General features: G+C 39.6%; 1 protein-coding gene across 1 annotated transcript; it reads left to right on the top strand.

Annotated features, from left to right (window-relative positions):
• The first annotated feature begins 13,846 nt into the window (after window positions 1-13,846).
• On the top strand, window positions 13,847-15,873 carry LOC114320181 (protein FAR1-RELATED SEQUENCE 5-like). The gene is made up of 2 exons (XM_082888982.1): window positions 13,847-13,912; window positions 14,962-15,873. Exons 1-2 carry the CDS (start codon window positions 13,847-13,849, stop codon window positions 15,871-15,873), a joined length of 978 nt encoding a protein of 325 aa, XP_082745108.1.
• The last annotated feature ends 975 nt before the right edge of the window (window positions 15,874-16,848 follow it).

Here is a 16,848-nt window from a genome sequence, read left to right as displayed (position 1 = left end):
TGACATGCAGATTTTATTCCAGCTAGCCCAGTGGATGCCTCTCCCCTCCGGATCACCTTTCCACTAAAAATTCCGAATGTAGGAACTCAACTTATCACACAATTTGTTAGGGAATAGAAAGCATGCCATGGCATAGGTGGGCAGCGCTTGGGCAACCGATTTGATGAGGACTTCCCGGCCAGCTTGGGACAGTAACTGTGCTTTCCACCCTTGCAGTTTGGACAAAACTTTCTCACACAAGAAATTGAAAGCCTCAGCTTTGGAACGCCTCCAACACGACGGTAGGCCCAAGTATCTAGCATTGGCTTGCATCTGCGGATACCAAGGAACCCACATACCTCCAACCTGCTCAAGCTAAAGACATTGCCTGAGAACTGCACACCCGACTTATCAAAATTAACGGACTGTCCCGTTGTTTGTCCATAGACTTGTAACAAATGTCCTAACTCCCGACACTCCGCTCGGTTGGCCTTGGCATAAATCACCGCATCATCCGCGAAGAACAAATGTGACAAAATAGGACAACCCCTTCGAATTTGCAAACCAGATAGGCGCCCAGCTTGAACACTACGATCAATCAATTTCGAGAGAACATCTATCACAAGAATAAACAGATATGGGGAGAGAGGATCCCCTTGGCGAAGTCCCCGCAAAGGCTTAAGACTAGTTCGCTTGGCCCCATTAACTATCATAGAGAACGAAACCGTGGTTACACATTCCATTACCCAATGAATCCATTGAGAATGAAAACCCATCTTACGCAGCAAGGCCCGAAGAAATCTCCAATCCACACGGTCATAAGCTTTGTGGAAATCAACCTTAATCGCCATCTCCTCCACCTTCCCTTTTCGAGATTTCAAAGCATGGAAAGCCTCATGGGCTACGATAATATTGTCCTGAATGAGCCGTCCTGCCACAAAGGCCGACTGATTTGGTGAGACCACTTCACTAAGAACAACCTTCAACCGATTGGCTAGAATCTTGATGATCACTTTTATGTTGAAATTGCAAAGGCTAATTGGCCTAAACTGTGAGAGTGTTTCTGGTGCTGGAACTTTGTGTATGAGAACCAAATTTGTATGATTCATCTCCTTCAACAAGAAGCCCCCCCTAAAGAAGCACTTCACCGCTGCGCAAAGGGATGGCCCCACAATATCCTAGTGCTGATGATAGAAGTACCTAGGGTAGCCATCCGGTCCAGGCGCTTTCAAAGAACCAAGTTGAAAGGCCGCTAATTTGATTTCCTCATCCGAAATAGCTTGAATCAACGAGGCATTCATTATAGGAGAGATGACATTATGAACCACATCGAGAGCACTATCCATATCCCCTCCCTCACTACCGGAAAATAGATGCGTAAAATAAGTGAACAAGTGAGAATTTATGTTCGACTCCGACTTCAGAATAGTGCCATCTTCACATTTCAGTTGCAGAATCTGGTTCCATTGGCGCCGCTGCTTGAGTGTAGCATGGAAAAAAGCAGAGTTCCTATCACCAAAATTGAGCCAGCGCACTCTAGATTGCTGATGTAAATACATTTCCTCCCGCTGTAATACCAATTCCAATTCATGGGCCAACTGTTTATAGCGCACCTCAGTATCCGAAGAATAAGGATGACTCTAAACCTGAGCAATTTTCCCCCGAAGGTCATTAATACGTCTTTTACCATTACCGAATTCCTTTGAACTCCACGCCCAAAATCTCCGTTGACTACGTTTTAGTCTTTGGACCAGTTGAAACATATGAGACCCCACTTGCTCCCTTTCCCATTCGGAATGAATAATAGCCGCACAACCCGGGCTGGTGGTCCAGAGCAATTCAAATTTAAATTGTCTAGGAACCCGGGCAGGAGGGACACAACAATTAATAATCAGGGGACAGTGATCGGAACCGAAGCAAATTTCATGAAAAACTTGAACTTGCGGAAATAAGTCCTGCCAATCAATCGTGGCGAGAGCCCTATCCAATCTTTCCCGAACATTGCCCGCACCCTCCTGATGGTTAGACCAAGTAAAAGCATTCCCCTGAAAGCCCAAGTCCGTCAGATTGTAATCAGAAATGAGTTCTTGAAATTCACAAAGCTAAGAAGCCTGACACTCCCGTCCTCCTTGTTTTTCAAAAATGGATCCCACTTGGTTAAAGTCACCCACACAGAGCCATGGGTAATGCATTTCCGCAGCCACTCCCCTCAGATAATGCCAAAAGGCCCTCCGTTCCCGCCTACAAGGAGGGGCGTAAATAAACGAGGCAGCCTAGCACCTGCCTGCAAATGGCAAAATAATACACCTTAAAATATTCGGAGACTTTGAACGAACATCCAAAACAAACCTATCCATCCACCAGAGGGCAAGTCCACCGGAAAAACCAATAGGGTCCACAAAACAACTATTCGGAAAGGAAAGGCTACGTCTGATGCGTTCCAACATAGTTCTCTTATTCTTTGTTTCGATTAAAAAGATCACCGAAGGCCGATGGGTTGTGCACAACCCTCGTAATACCCGGACTGTCAGGGGACGACCCAACTCCTGACAGTTCCAGCTGAGGATTAGCATGATGCATGTGGCTGTTCAGGGTCAGCCACCACCACCCTTTCCAAATTAGCAGAATCTTCTACCCCTCCGACGTCTGCGCACGGATGCCTACCAAACTGTGTGCATGACCCACCATCACCCAAGAAAACAACACTAACTGGTACGGTACCCCCTGAGTTGAGAGTAGCTACATTCGTCAAAGTCTAAACTTATATATCCACCAGGGAATTCTGTCTCGGTCAACGACCTCTCCGGGCCAGAACCCATGCCTTTGGTTTGGGAGCAGAAACACAAAGTGCTAGTGACGCCCTAGCATCATCTTCCAACTCCTTAACAGCCCCTTTAAATTTTTTCTTTACCACTGGATCACAAAACTCCTCCTCACCCAGAGGCTTTTTCAATGAGAGGGTATTAAAAACTGTGGAAATACTTAAATCTATACTGGGTGCACTAGCCCCAGTTCTTTCAGGGCTAGAGCTGGTGCTAAGTTCTTGCACTCTAATAGCAGGATGGGTCGTGGTCCCCATGGCTTGGGATATAAGAGGTAGACTTTCAATGGGCTCAGTGACAAAATAAGGGACTGGAAGTGGCAGGTCGGACTCCTCCAATGTTGGGTTCAAAGAAATATGGGCCTCGCCCTCTATAATAGGTGGCCCAATATTAGAATTACAAAGAGGGTCCAATCCACTCACCAATCTAGAAGCATGCAAAAATGGACCCCATTCTGAAGATAATTCCTGAGCTACAGCAGGTGAGCATGGACGTGGTCGTGGAGCCTCCGACTGCAAAGGATCAATTGCCCCCAAATCCACTCCGCAAGATCGTACAGAACGTAACCCCACGTTCACTGCCAGCTGGTGAGGAGAGGGCGTTGCAGAGCCACTCGCCTCGTCCCTAACTGCCCCTTGACGACGCTCTGCCATACAGCTGATTGGAATAGGCAGAGGTGGTTCCGGCTTATCCCTACCAGGTCGCAACTCCTCCGTAGGTCTCCACCCTGAGCTGTGATGCCCACTCAAGCTTTTAGCAGGCCCTGTTCTTAGATTGGGGCCATAACCAGAGTGGAGACCCTCCTCCCTTGAGACAAATTTACAGGCCAGCTTATCATGCCCAATACGCCCGCAATCATAACAAAAATCAAATGATCTCTCATACTTGTAGTAGACCTTGAGTCCATCACCGGTTGGCCCCGAGCTATCTCGCCGATACAAAATGAATCCCTGTAACAGAGGTTTAGACACGTCTACCTCAACGCGTAGTCGCAAAAAGCTACGGTGAAGGAGCAATCCATCTGAGAGACTCAATCTTCACTAGCCGACCAATCCGATTACCGATGACCTCTCCATGAGTGCGAGTCATTTTGTCAATAGAGAGGCCATGAACCTAGACCCAGAAAGGGCTCCAACGGAACTCCAACTTGTCAATAGCCTTCCCGAAAGGAAGTGGCTGAAGAACCAACAGACTTCCCATCACAGACCAAGGGGCCTCCTGGAGAACCCTCAAACGGTCCTCCAAATCTTCAAACTGGAAGAGAAAGACATTCTCCTTCCAAGGTGTAATGACAACCCCAGCCCATGCCTTCCAAGCAGCAAGAAGAATATTTGACACGACTGGTTTGTTCAAGATTTTTGGGGTGATGATCTTCCCCACCAAACACCGATGCGAGACATCCTCGCACTCATCTGTGACCTCCGGCAGCTCAAAAGCCTCCATACACCTACCAAACTCCCTCAAAAGGATATCGGAGCACTACAAAACACCCACAAGCACAGGGAAAAGAAACAGATGAGGGTCACACCAAAGGAAAACCCTACGCAGCTACCAAAAGGCAGAGAGAGCTCTCATTCTAGAGAGAGAAAAAATGTCCTCACATAATATCAAAACTATCCTTTATACAAAACACTACACCCACCAAAATGTACATCCTTACCATTAGCACAACAATCTCCTAAAAACCCTACAACCTCCTAAAATCCTAATAGTCCCACCTCTCTCAAAACCCTAGCACTCTACCCCCTTCCAAAACTTCTTTGAAAATTAAGCACTAGTGCCGACGATTGGACTATTGATGAGCTCTCTCGCCAACGATCTTCTTTCACAGCTGATCTCACCATTGACGAGTATGATTTTGTTTATTTTTGTTGGTATTTTGTATTATGTTCTTCCAATTTCAAGGGACCAAATTAAGGCCTTGTTTGGCATTTGGCTAATATAGTCAAAAAGTCACTATAAGATGTCATATTGCTCTCATTATTTTTTCGCACATTTTTTAGTAAAAAGTCAAAAAATCAATTAAAATAGTCACTTTCCAAATGAGTTATTTCAAGCTTTGTTCGATATTGAACTTTCAAACAAATGGAATTAGTTTGGTTAGACCTTGTCGATTTACTACCTCTAATTCGGCCCTATGTTTATGTTCGGGAGTTCAGTATTGAAAAAATATCGAACCGTTATTATTACTCCATCTGTCCCAAAATATTGGTCTCTTTTGGGAAATCTAAGGTAGCGTTTGGTACAGTTTTAGAATTGTGATTTGAGAATATAGTTGTATTTTGAGTTTGTGAGTTTTAAAATTATGATTTGAGTGTGAAAAATTTATTTAGTCATGAGTTTTGAATTTTTGATGTGACATATGATATTTGATTCAAAAACTTACAACTCATAATCAAATACACAACTTAAAATTCTATTCAAAACTTTAAAAAAAATTTAAAAATTGTGAAATATTTTTTATTTAAAATATAAAAAATAACAGGTGACAATTGCCAAAACAAAAATAGCATTGTTCCGGTCGATCGGCTGGACAACCAAGGTAGGCCAAATTTTAAAATTCAAAATCCTGGAATGAGTTTTCAAAAGTAAGAGTGAAATTAATTTTTGAAAATTGTATCCAACCATCACACTCAAATATGGGTGTGGAGTCATGATTTGAACTCCACCCAAACACATCCTAATTTCTTTTTTTTATAATACAATTATTACATTTCAAAAATATTAAAATTTTAAAACTACCCTTTAGTTTAAAATTAAAATAGCACAACTTTTTTTTGGGAACATCAATTGTCAAAATTATACTTTTTATGTATATTAATAATGTTAATGAATTTTAAAAAAATGACAAAATAAGAAATTCATTTTATTTTGATCATTGATGTTTGAAAATGGACAAATATTTTAGAATAATGAAAAATAGAATAAGGGACTAATATTTTGGGATGGAAGGAGTATCAGCTGGCTTGTTTTCATTTTTCAGAAAACACTTTTCAGAAAATTCTACTTTCTTATTTTCCGTGTTTTTTTTATTTTTATTGAATTTTTTTAATATTTTAAGCAATTTTTTTACTTTTTAGACACACCTAACATAAATACACCTAAAAAGTAAAAAAATGGTAAAAAAATCTTTTAAAAATTCACTAAATACCAAAAATACAAAAAAAAAAAAATACAAGAATTCAATACATTTTTTTTTGTATTTTTATGTATTTATTAATTTTTTAAAATATTTTTTCACAATTTTTTTACTTTTTAGATACATCTAACTAAGGTGCATCTAAAAAAGTAAAAAAAATATTTAACATTTAAAAAATATTTACTAAAAACAAAAGAATACGAAAACCAAAAAACTCAATTTTCAAAAAACTTAATGCAGAAAACTCAAACCAAATACACTGATTATTTTTCTCTGTGTTTGAAAAAACTCACTATTACAAGGTTAACTTACTCCAAGCTGCGAACCTCATCGAAACTGATATTGTGATGCTCCATTCGTTTTATGATATTGGGATTATCAAAAAAAGTTTCACTCATTGATACTGATCGAACTGGAGAAGTGTGAACTAATCCAAGAGTTGTTGCTGGAGAAACTTGCGGAGTATGTGGTTGCGTAGGTTTTATGAAGATTTTGAAGTGTGTGGGTGCGATGAAGATGGGTCCTCCTAAAATTTTTATCATGTTTTGATTTGATGAGTAAGTGTAATTGTGAGATAGGTGTTCCAATTACATCTATATGTGTTTTAAGAATTTCATTTAAAGTATTTTTTTTTGGTAATAACAAATGAAAAAAGTGAGGGTATAAAGTAGGGCTATACAAAACATCGTCAAATTTGTTAAAATTGCACTGATTTGCACCGTTCTATCGCTAACTATAGATTAAATTTTAAAATTTATAATCCACCTTTGAGACCGATCTGCTATGCCATCTCTACAGGAGGTCGTTCACTGGACCACTTTTAAGGTGCGTACACCCTTTGCAGGTTGAAGATTTTCTTTACGAGATTCATGAAGGAATTTGTGGAAGCCATGCTGGGGGCAGATCGTTAGCCCACAGGGCCATTACCCAGGGGTATTGGTGGCCCTACATGCAAAAGGATGCCGAAGCCTATGTAAAGAAGTGTGAACAATGTCAAAAGTTTGCACCTTTGATACATCAGCCAGCTGCCGACCTAAACACAGTATCCAGCCCTTGGCCGTTTGCCCAATGGAGCATGGATCTGGTTGGACAACTTCCCCAGGCAACTGGGCAGAGAAAATACTTGCTGGTAGCAACAGACTACTTTACAAAATGGATAGAGGCAGAACCTCTTGCCAAAATCCGAGATGTGGACGTCAAGAATTTTATATGGAGAAACATTATCACAAGATTTGGGATTCCAAGAGCAATAGTTGCTGACAACGGAACACAGTTCGACAGCAAACTTATCAAAAACTTTTGTGCAAAATTCAAGATCAAGAATTATTTCTCAACACCAAGTTTTCCTCAAAGCAATGGGCAAGCAGAGGCATCCAACAAAGTAATCCTGGATGGAATAAAGAAAAGGCTCCAGACAGCAAAAGGAAAGTGGGTGGACGAGTTGCCCAACGTACTTTGGGCATATCGGACTACGCCGAGAAGATCAACAGGAGAATCCCCCTTTGCCATGGCCTATGGCACAGAAGCAGTCATCCCATTAGAGATCGGCATCCCAGGGATCAGAACCCAGGGAGTAGAGAATGGCACCAATGATATACTCTTAGCCCGAGACCTGGATTTATTGGAAGAACGAAGAGAGAAAGCTGCAATTCAGCTCGCAGTATACCAGCAACAGCTTGCCAGAGCTTACAACAAGAAGGTTAATCCAAGAGATTTTCAAGTTGGCGACCTAGTCCTAAGAAAAGTCGTCGGGAACAAGAAGGATCCCAGGGAGGGCAAGCTTGGCCCAAACTGGGAAGGACCCTACATAATTACTTCAGTATTAGGCAATGGAGCATATCGGCTTGAGGACAATGAGGGCAAAGCATTGCACAGACCTTGGAATACTTGTAATTTGAAATTTTTCTATCATTAGATAAACATCATTGTTTGGCCGATATCATCAATAAAGTCTTTTCAGAATCCTTTCAACATTTATGATTGATAAAGTTATGCATGGATGTTTATTGAAGACATATCAAACTCATGAAGTTAAGCCGATGTTATTCCTTAATTCACTTGTTGAAATTTGTAGCAATTTACAAGTTGGAATTAAGCTGATTCCTTATCTTCACTTGTTGAAATTTGTAGCAATTTACAAGTTGAAGTTAAGCCGAGATTATTCCTTAATTCACTTGTTAAAATTTGTAGCAATTTACAAGTTGGAATTAAGCTAATTCCTTATCTTCACTTGTTGAAATTTGTAGCAATTTACAAGTTGAAGTTAAGCCATTTACAAGTTGAAGTTAAGCCGATGTTATTCCTTAATTCACTTGTTGAAATTTGTAGCAATTTACAAGTTGGAATTAAGCTGATTCCTTATCTTCACTTGTTGAAATTTGTAGCAATTTACAAGTTGAAGTTAAGCCGAGATTATTCCTTAATTCACTTGTTGAAATTTGTAGCAATTTACAAGTTGGAATTAAGCTGATTCCTTATCTTCACTTGTTGAAATTTGTAGCAATTTACAAGTTGAAGTTAAGTCGAGATTATTCCTTAATTCACTTGTTGAAATTTGTAGCAATTTACAAGTTGGAATTAAGCTGATTCCTTATCTTCACTTGTTGAAATTTGTAGCAATTTACAAGTCGAAGATAGGCCGAGGTTATTGCTTAAGTTCTCATAGCAATATATGGGTTGTTTAAACCCTAGGGAAGATGCTTAACACTTGTTGAAATTTATAGCAATTTACAAGTTTATGTTAAGCCGACATATGATCACCCGCTGAGGTATACAGAAAGTTACAGGTTAAAATAAAGGCTAAGTATATTGTTCATTACTTGTTGAAATTTGTAGCAATTTACAAGTAGGTAAGACTAAGATTACCATTTAATACTTGTTGAAACTTAAGAAGAAGCTTGCAAAGTTTACATTCCGAAATATATGTTCTATACTTGTTGAAATTCATAAAAAGTTTGCAGGACGGTATCTTGCCGAAGTTTAAATTTTATAGTTATACCCGAGGTATGTCACCCCGAGAAGATTGCACAAAGGAAGCAACATGACGAAGCATGCAAAGAACTTCTAAATACAAGACTATGCAGAAACCAGTCAACAGAACATCACAAGATTAAAACATCCATAGAAAAGAACAGTTGCAATTACATATTAAAAAACCACGTCGGTCATAAGAAGAAGTTTTGCATTGTCCAGAAATTAAGAAAAGTACAAAAGTGCAAAGTACAGAAAAAGAAGGAAAAAATACAAAAGGCAATTTTGTCAAGCTTCTTCAATGTTAGCCACTGCAGGGACTGGGACCTCGGACGATTCTGGTGGAACCTCGTCGGCCACTTTTTCCGCTTGTATCTCGGCATCAATCTCTGCTAATGATTCCTCAACACTTCTTTCTATCAGGAGAAGATTGGACGATAGCTCCCCAGTAGCAGTTTCCCTAGTTGCCTCCTTGGCCTCATCACCCTCCTCATCCAAGGTTAAGTCCATAACCTGCTCAGCAGGAGGAGGGGACTTGGCTACGACGGCATCCTTGGGTTTTCTCACCAAGGCTTCTTCGTTGTCCTCTTTATCTTCATCCTCAGCATCAGCATCAGATTCTGATCCACCTTCAGGTGGAGGTGGAGGAAATGGCAAAGGGATGGCATCAGCATTCCGAAGGGGCGAGTCAACAGGGAGATCAAGCTTCTTTATCAGGGACATCCAACCTAGGGAAAATCCCCTGTTGCATGCCTGCCTGACTTGAAGCTTATAATCTTCTGCGACGTCGGCCATACCTTGGGCGTAGGCCTTTTCATCGGCCTCTTTGATTTCGGCCTCTTTGGTGGCCAGAGCTTGCTGGAGTTCTTTCTTCACTTGGGCCTTCTGAACCTCGGCCTCTCTTTTCTCGGCCTCGGCAACTTTTCTAACGGCCTCAGCAACTTCGGCTTTCTCAAGAGCTAAAGTTTGAACTTTAGTTGCAGCCTCGGCTTGATCCTCCAGTTTTTTCATTTTTGCTTCAAGGGACTTTATCTCTCTCTTCATGGAAGATGCTTCCCTTTTCATATCAACCAACCTTTGACGATTTTCAAAAGATTGCATTGAAAATGAATGGGCATGCTGAATGGCCTGCAGAAAAACAGAAATGTGAGACAGTACTCTCAGTAAAGAACGGAAGAAAAAATCACAAGTACAAACAGAAATACTCACTTGGACGGAGTGTTGGAGCATGAGAGCGTAATTCTCATACTCACTAATCTTAGCATTTCGCTCCAAGTCATTCGGAAGGAGAAGAGCAGTGCTGAGGGCGACACCAACGTTAATGTCGTCAGCACTTTCACTAGCCATAATGGGCCTATCCTCCAGGGATAGATCAGGGGCCCAGGGGACGTCGGGCTTCTTTGAAGCCGAGGTTGTCGCAGACGATGACCTTGGCCTCTTTGATTGAGTAGACCCTGAGGGTTGACCCTCAGCTGACCTCTTGGTGGAAACAGAGGTTGATTTTTTGCTTTCTGCCAGCTTTGAAATAGGCACAGCATCCTCAGCTTCGGCATCTGTAGCCTTGGCCTTAGGCTGAGCCTTTTTTACTCTCTTTGGTTTGGGTGGGAGCATTGATTGCGTTGGTACGGCTTCGGCGTCAGTTGGAAGATCGGCGAGAAGGTCTTGAACGACAGGCCTTGGACGAACCATCTCGGTAGTCTTTACAAGCCTTCGTCGACGTTTACGTTCAGGAATTGGTATTAAGTAGGGGGCCGAGGTTGATGGAAGATCGGCTGGGTCAGATGTGGACTCTTGATCTGTTCGGGATGTGGAAGCAGTTAGGGTCGTGGCTGTGGGTGGAGAAAGACTCTTCTTCCTTTTTCTTGGGACGTCGGGTAAAGTGGATTTGTATGTAGGGATGAAGTTTAGTAACAGTGGGGCTTTTCGTTTGTGGATTGGAAGGTTAAGGAGTGTTTTTAGATCTGTTCCTGGGAAGAAGGATTGACGAAAATTTTTTGGTGGCTGACGAAGATCTGCAGGACAAAGAAACAGACGTTAGGAAAAAAAAATATTAAAGACTTAAATAAAAACAACTAAGTGTTGACTCAGGGCTCTTACTCTTGCCCTCTGTAATTGTTCGAGGAAGAGGGTAGAGGTGGACATCTTCATCTGGGCCAAATTCCCAATTTCCAAAAGCAATGAGGAAATCATCTCCAGCCCCCTTGTTGGAGTCTGGGAGGTCGGCTACGATTTTGTACTGAGTAGATCTCGGTTTAAGGTAATAGACGAAACCCCTATCCTTCAGGTCAAGAGGGCACATGGTATAGCAGTATTGAAGGTCGGCCAGGGTAATTCTAAGGTTCTCTTGCCTAGCTAAGGCTATAATACCGTTAATCACCCTATAGGAATTGATAGTAAGTTGCATGGGGTTCAGCCTATAGAAGTAAAGAACTTCGCGAAACAGGGGATCAAGTGGAAGTCGAAGTCCACATTCGGTGAAAGCTACTATAGGGAAGGGCATCGTATGGTCTGTGGGCATGATGGTATCACTGTCCCCAGCTAGTTTAAGATGAACATCGGCTGGGATAGAGAATTCCTGCCTAAAGTATTCAAGTTTTGTTGGGGTATTTACCCTATGCCTCCACATACCCATTATGTCAATTTAAAATATGTTTCAGAAGATGGGCGTTTTTAGGAAAGGTTACAAGAACTTCGGTAAAAATCTAAGAAATGGCTGATAAGGCTTATTTCAGTTTTCCCTAAATTTGAAGGTTCTACGCACAAATCCCAAACCTAAGAATTATAAAGATCAAGATTGAAGGAACAGATCTGGGGCAGATGAAAAAAAAAAAAAAAAAAAAAAAAAAAAAAAACAAAGACGAAGTTTCAGATTCAAGAACAGAGGTATAGCTCTCAGAAACAATAGAGATACAGAAAAAAAGAGAATCAAGAACATTGGCAAAGAGAATGGTGAAAAAGTATAGAAGTTCAAGGTATAACCACAAATTCAAGATACAAATAAATCCAAGGCTTCGAACAAAATCAGTAATGGCAACAGGCAGACAAAAGCACAGAAAGAGAAATTAACATTGAAGGGAATGAATCTTACCGGAACAAGTGAAGCCGGGGCAATGTTCGCCGAGCTCAGAAATTGGTTGCAACAACAAAGAAGGCTTCGCAAGAATGAGGGATTAAGAGCAGTTCCAGAAGAGAGATTAAAGCGATGGCAGATTCGGAGAAGAAGGAGCTTTCAGAGAGAGAAAGAGCAAGAAGACAGAATGAAAAAGTGAAGGAAAAATAGAGGCAAAGGAAAAGTTTTGTCAAAAACGTGAAACGGTGGCAAAAATAGGGCAATCATTACGCCTAGGGCAACGCACGCGTCAGACGGTGCAGACGAACGAATAGACAGCTTCCAGGCGCGTCACCGACACGCTCCAATGAAGACAAAACACGTGAAAGAAACGGTTAGATATGCATGACAGCTCATACGCGTGGGGATGTACGATCGGAGCCTTGTTCTCCGAAAAGAACACGTCGGCTGAAAGTAGATAATCTTGGCTAAATCAGTTTTTGAGCCATTACTCAGAAAAAAGGTGACAAAATATCGGAATAGGTTCCATCACCTCAGAATGCCGAGGTAATAGAACCTAGGGGGCAGTTGTGGGGACGTATTTTCTGAATTCCAACACATGGCATGGTGACGCCGACGTGTCAGCCGAGGAGCCACATGTCCTGGTAGTTAAGCCGAGATGATCTCGGATAAGCCGAGGTTATCTCCGAAGATATCGGAATCCGAGATAAGGGACAAGAGTCCTAAGGCAAAGAGGGGACTTAACCAAGATAAGGATAAAGCTCTTAGGGAGTTTTATCTTTATCTCTTATAGAGTCCAGAGTAAACAGTAAATTGGAGTTCATAGAAGTCATACTTCTAGTGGGACTTGGATTGAGTATATTATAAAAGAGAGGCACCCCCATGGGTCTAAGGTATGTATTTTGTGTTTTGAGTATTCAGTTTAGCACTTGATTATCTTTGAGAGATATACTGACTTGATTGTCGGAGTGCCCCCGGGTGGAAGAACCACCGCCGGAGCTTTTCCTTTCTGTTACAGGTTGCTAAAGCCATCTATTCTACCTGTGCTCTCCAGCAGATCACTAAACGGGCAGTGTGGTCAGATTTTCACCCACACATAAATTAATAATTATATATATATAAAAGATGATATAAAATTAGTTTGTGTTATTTAAATGAAAAATATTATATATATTAGTATTATATATTATGTAAATACTTGATCATTAGTTAAAAATATTTTTCAATCTGTCATTTTGTTGAAAATCACGATTTACCAATCCACCATTTGATTTATACTTTTAATCACAAATCGTTTGAACTGGCCTATTTTGAGAAATAGATTAGAAAATCTAATTTCTTAGTTTTTTTAAAAATATGTATATATATATAATAATAAAATAATGTGACTGAAAAAAATAAAAAATTAATTTTTAACTCAATTATCAAAATAGACAACAGGAAGTAACAATTTTCTACAGCTAGTAAAAAGTCTTCCTTTGAAATGTAGATTAATTTTTTTATATTTTGACTATTTTAACTTGAGACTTATGCAATTACGCTTCTATATACGCAAACATGTAGGTAATAAAAAGGAGTTCAGATCTTCGGCCGCTCTTTCCTGCAACACTCCCAGCAGCACTACAAAACGACGTCGTTTTGTAGTGCAAAAACAACGTCGTTTTATTTAGTTGGTTTTTTTTTTTTTAATTTTTTTGTTCCCAAAATTCGAATTTCCCGCCTGAACTTTGAACCCTTATTTTGGCTTCATCTTTGTCCCTCTCTCCTCTGTTTTGCCCTAACCACGCAGCTGGATAGAGAGAGAGAGAGAAGAGAGGCGCTGGAGAACGGAGAGGGGCTCGGCACCATCTGCGAAGACTGAGAATGATGGTGGACAGAGGCGACGGTAATGGAGAGAGGTTGGCAGAGGGACGCGAGTCCGGCTGTGACGAGGTATATTTCAGTCTCTGTGTTATGTATATATGTATATTTCAGTCTCTATATTTACATTTTGTTTGGATAATCAATATATACATGTATTTGCAGACATTAGAAATATTTCAGTCTATTTCTTTATTTCAATCTCTCTGTATTTGTAGACATTACAAATATACCAGTGCTATAATTAATTTGTATATATTAATTTTTCTCTATACATTTCTCTATATTAATTTTTATATATAATTAAGGATTTATATATAATTAAGGATTTTGTTAATTCAGAAATTACTAATTTTTAGATATAATTTTTATTTATAATTTAGATGAGTTTGTTAAGGATTTAGATATATTTTTTATCTATTTCAGTCTCTGTGTTTGTGATCTATGCTGTAATCTGTGTTTGCATTCCTCTGTTTACTAGTGGAAGCTGCATGGAGTCTGAATCTTCTTTGAAAATGGTTTCAAAAATATGGTCTTGCTAATTCTTTTATAAAAAAATTGTGTATCACCTACCTAAATCTGCTGATAGCTGCCTAATGCCTCAAACTACTGATATGCTTGCATAAAGAAATTAAGTCAATGCTGAATAAGATAAAAAAGTATAATTGTTGAGCCTTATTCTTTGTTATTATCTTTATTTTTCCCCATCTTTAGCTTGAAAACTAGTACAAGTGACATGAGTAGATGAACTGTAAGTATACCTAGCACATCAAATTTATTAATGCCTATATGATGAATGATAGGTAGGTATTGTAACTACTGAAAAAAAAAAAAAAAAAAAAAGAAGTTGGGCAGCACATGTAAGCAGTCAATTCCCTAGTGCATTATGCTCAAAACATTTTATTGTCTTCCTTTAGATTCAAGTTGTCCATTCATTTGAAAGGATGTAGAAACTTGTAATTTTTTAACTTTGATTTGAACTTATGATCATTTAAAAAAAAAAAAAAAAATCTAAACACTGGCATACCTATCCAAAAAACTGACATATCTTTCCAAAAAAATCCAAGTCATAGATCGAAGTAATATAAATTAATTCATTGAACCTATAAATTGAATTGCAGGTAATCGAAGAAAATAATGTAGTTAATGAGTTGGCTAATTCTGGTTGGAAGCCGAAATTGGGCATGTCATTTGACTCTAAACAAGCTGCATATGATTTTTACAATACCTATGGCGGAAAGGTGGGCTTTAGTATTAAGAAGCTATATGCACACAAGAACAAACATACTAAGGAAATAACTTCACAGACTTTTGTATGTTACAAAGAGGGAACTCGGGGTATTGACAAGCGAGATCCACTAGTAAAATTTCCGAGACAAGAGGTGAGGTGTGGTTGTGGTGCTCGATTTAGTATCAAGTTAGATAGAAATTTAGGAAAATATGTTGCCATTGATTTTGTTGAACATCACAATCATGATCTTGTGCCTCAAGAGTGCATTCATATGTTGCCATCCCAAAGAAAAATATCTACCACCCAAGCAATTGAAGTAGAATTGGCTTCAGAATCTGGAATTCCTCTTAGGTCTGCTTATGAGCTATTTGGTAGGGAATCTAGTGGAAGAGCATCACTTGGCTTCACCAAATTGGACCAAAAAAATTACTTGAGATCGAAGAGACAAAAAGATTTGGAATATGGAGAAGCGGGTAGTGTGTTGCAATACTTTCGTAAGAAAAGTTTAGAAAATCTATCCTTTTATTATGCAGTCCAATTAGATTGTGAAGAGCAAATAAGTAACATATTTTGGGCGGATGCACAAATGATAATAGACTATGCTCAATTTGGTGACGTAGTGACCTTTGACACTACTTACAAATTAAATAATGAACATAGACCTTTTGGAACCTTTGTTGGATTTAATCATCATCGAGAAACTGTTGTATTCGGTGCAGCGTTGATGTATGATGAGACTGCCAAATCATTCACATGGTTATTTCAGATTTTTTTGGAGGCAATGTCAAACAAAGCTCCATAAACTATTTTCACCGATCAAGATGCTGCGATGGCTAAGGCCATTCCAATTGTCATGCCTAGTACAAACCACCGACTTTGTACATGGCATTTGATGCAAAATGCTGTGAAGCATGTGAGTTCCCTCTTTCAAGATGTTGGGGTAAAGGGTGTCTTTTCAAAATTTATGCATCAAATTGATGATGAAGAAGAATTCAAAATACAATGGGGCCAAATGCTTGATAAGTATGATGCACACAACAATCATTGGTTGGCGCAAACTTTTGGTGTGAAGGAGAAATGGGGATGGCCATATATTATGAATTCTTGGGCAGCTGGAATAAGTACTACTCAACTAAGCGAATCATTCAATGCATTTTTGAAGGATTATCTCAATTGTGATCATAACTTGATGGAATTTTTCAAACATTTTGAGAGGGTGCTCTATGACAAGAGGTATAAAGAATTGGAAGCCGAGTATAATTTGTGTCAAAAATTGCCAAGGGTTTCCATTCCAACTGTGATGTTAAAGCAAATGGCAGATATTTACACCAAAACAATTTTTGAGGAATTCCAAAATGAATACGTGCAATCCATTGAAGCGTCCATTATAGGCACTATTCATGATTGTGAGAGTACCATATTCACAATTCAAACAGATGTAGATGGAAAAAAAGATAAGAATGTGGCAAAGGATAGAGATGGTTTTTTGAGTTGTAGTTGCAAGAAGTTTGAAGTGAAGGGCCTAGTGTGTCAACATTGTTTAAAGGGGCTTAGAGAGATAATCAATGCAAAGGACCTTCCTGCACAATACATACTCAAACGATGGACTAAAAAAGCAATGGCTGAAAGTGTGAAAGATAGGCGTGGGTATGATGTGAAGGCTGATGTCAAACTACATCAAAGCGACCGATATAGGTCATTGATGAATATGTTTAGAGCTATAGCAAGTAGAGCCGCCGAAAGTGAAGAAACTTATCATTTGTCACTTGCAAAAGGT

This window comes from Camellia sinensis, chromosome 9 (assembly GCF_055761805.1).
Source record: "Camellia sinensis isolate YWXY chromosome 9, ASM5576180v1, whole genome shotgun sequence".
In the NCBI taxonomy this organism is placed as follows: Eukaryota; Viridiplantae; Streptophyta; class Magnoliopsida; order Ericales; family Theaceae; genus Camellia; species Camellia sinensis.
This window is presented reverse-complemented; position numbering and strand designations above follow the sequence as displayed.

Bases quoted from the DNA above. Each gene is read 5' to 3' on its own strand.
- LOC114320181 (XM_082888982.1), top strand. From the start codon at position 13,847: ATGGTGGACAGAGGCGACGGTAATGGAGAGAGGTTGGCAGAGGGACGC. The intron at 13,913-14,961 runs GTATATTTCAGT...ATTGAATTGCAG, and splicing joins GCGAGTCCGGCTGTGACGAG to GTAATCGAAGAAAATAATGT.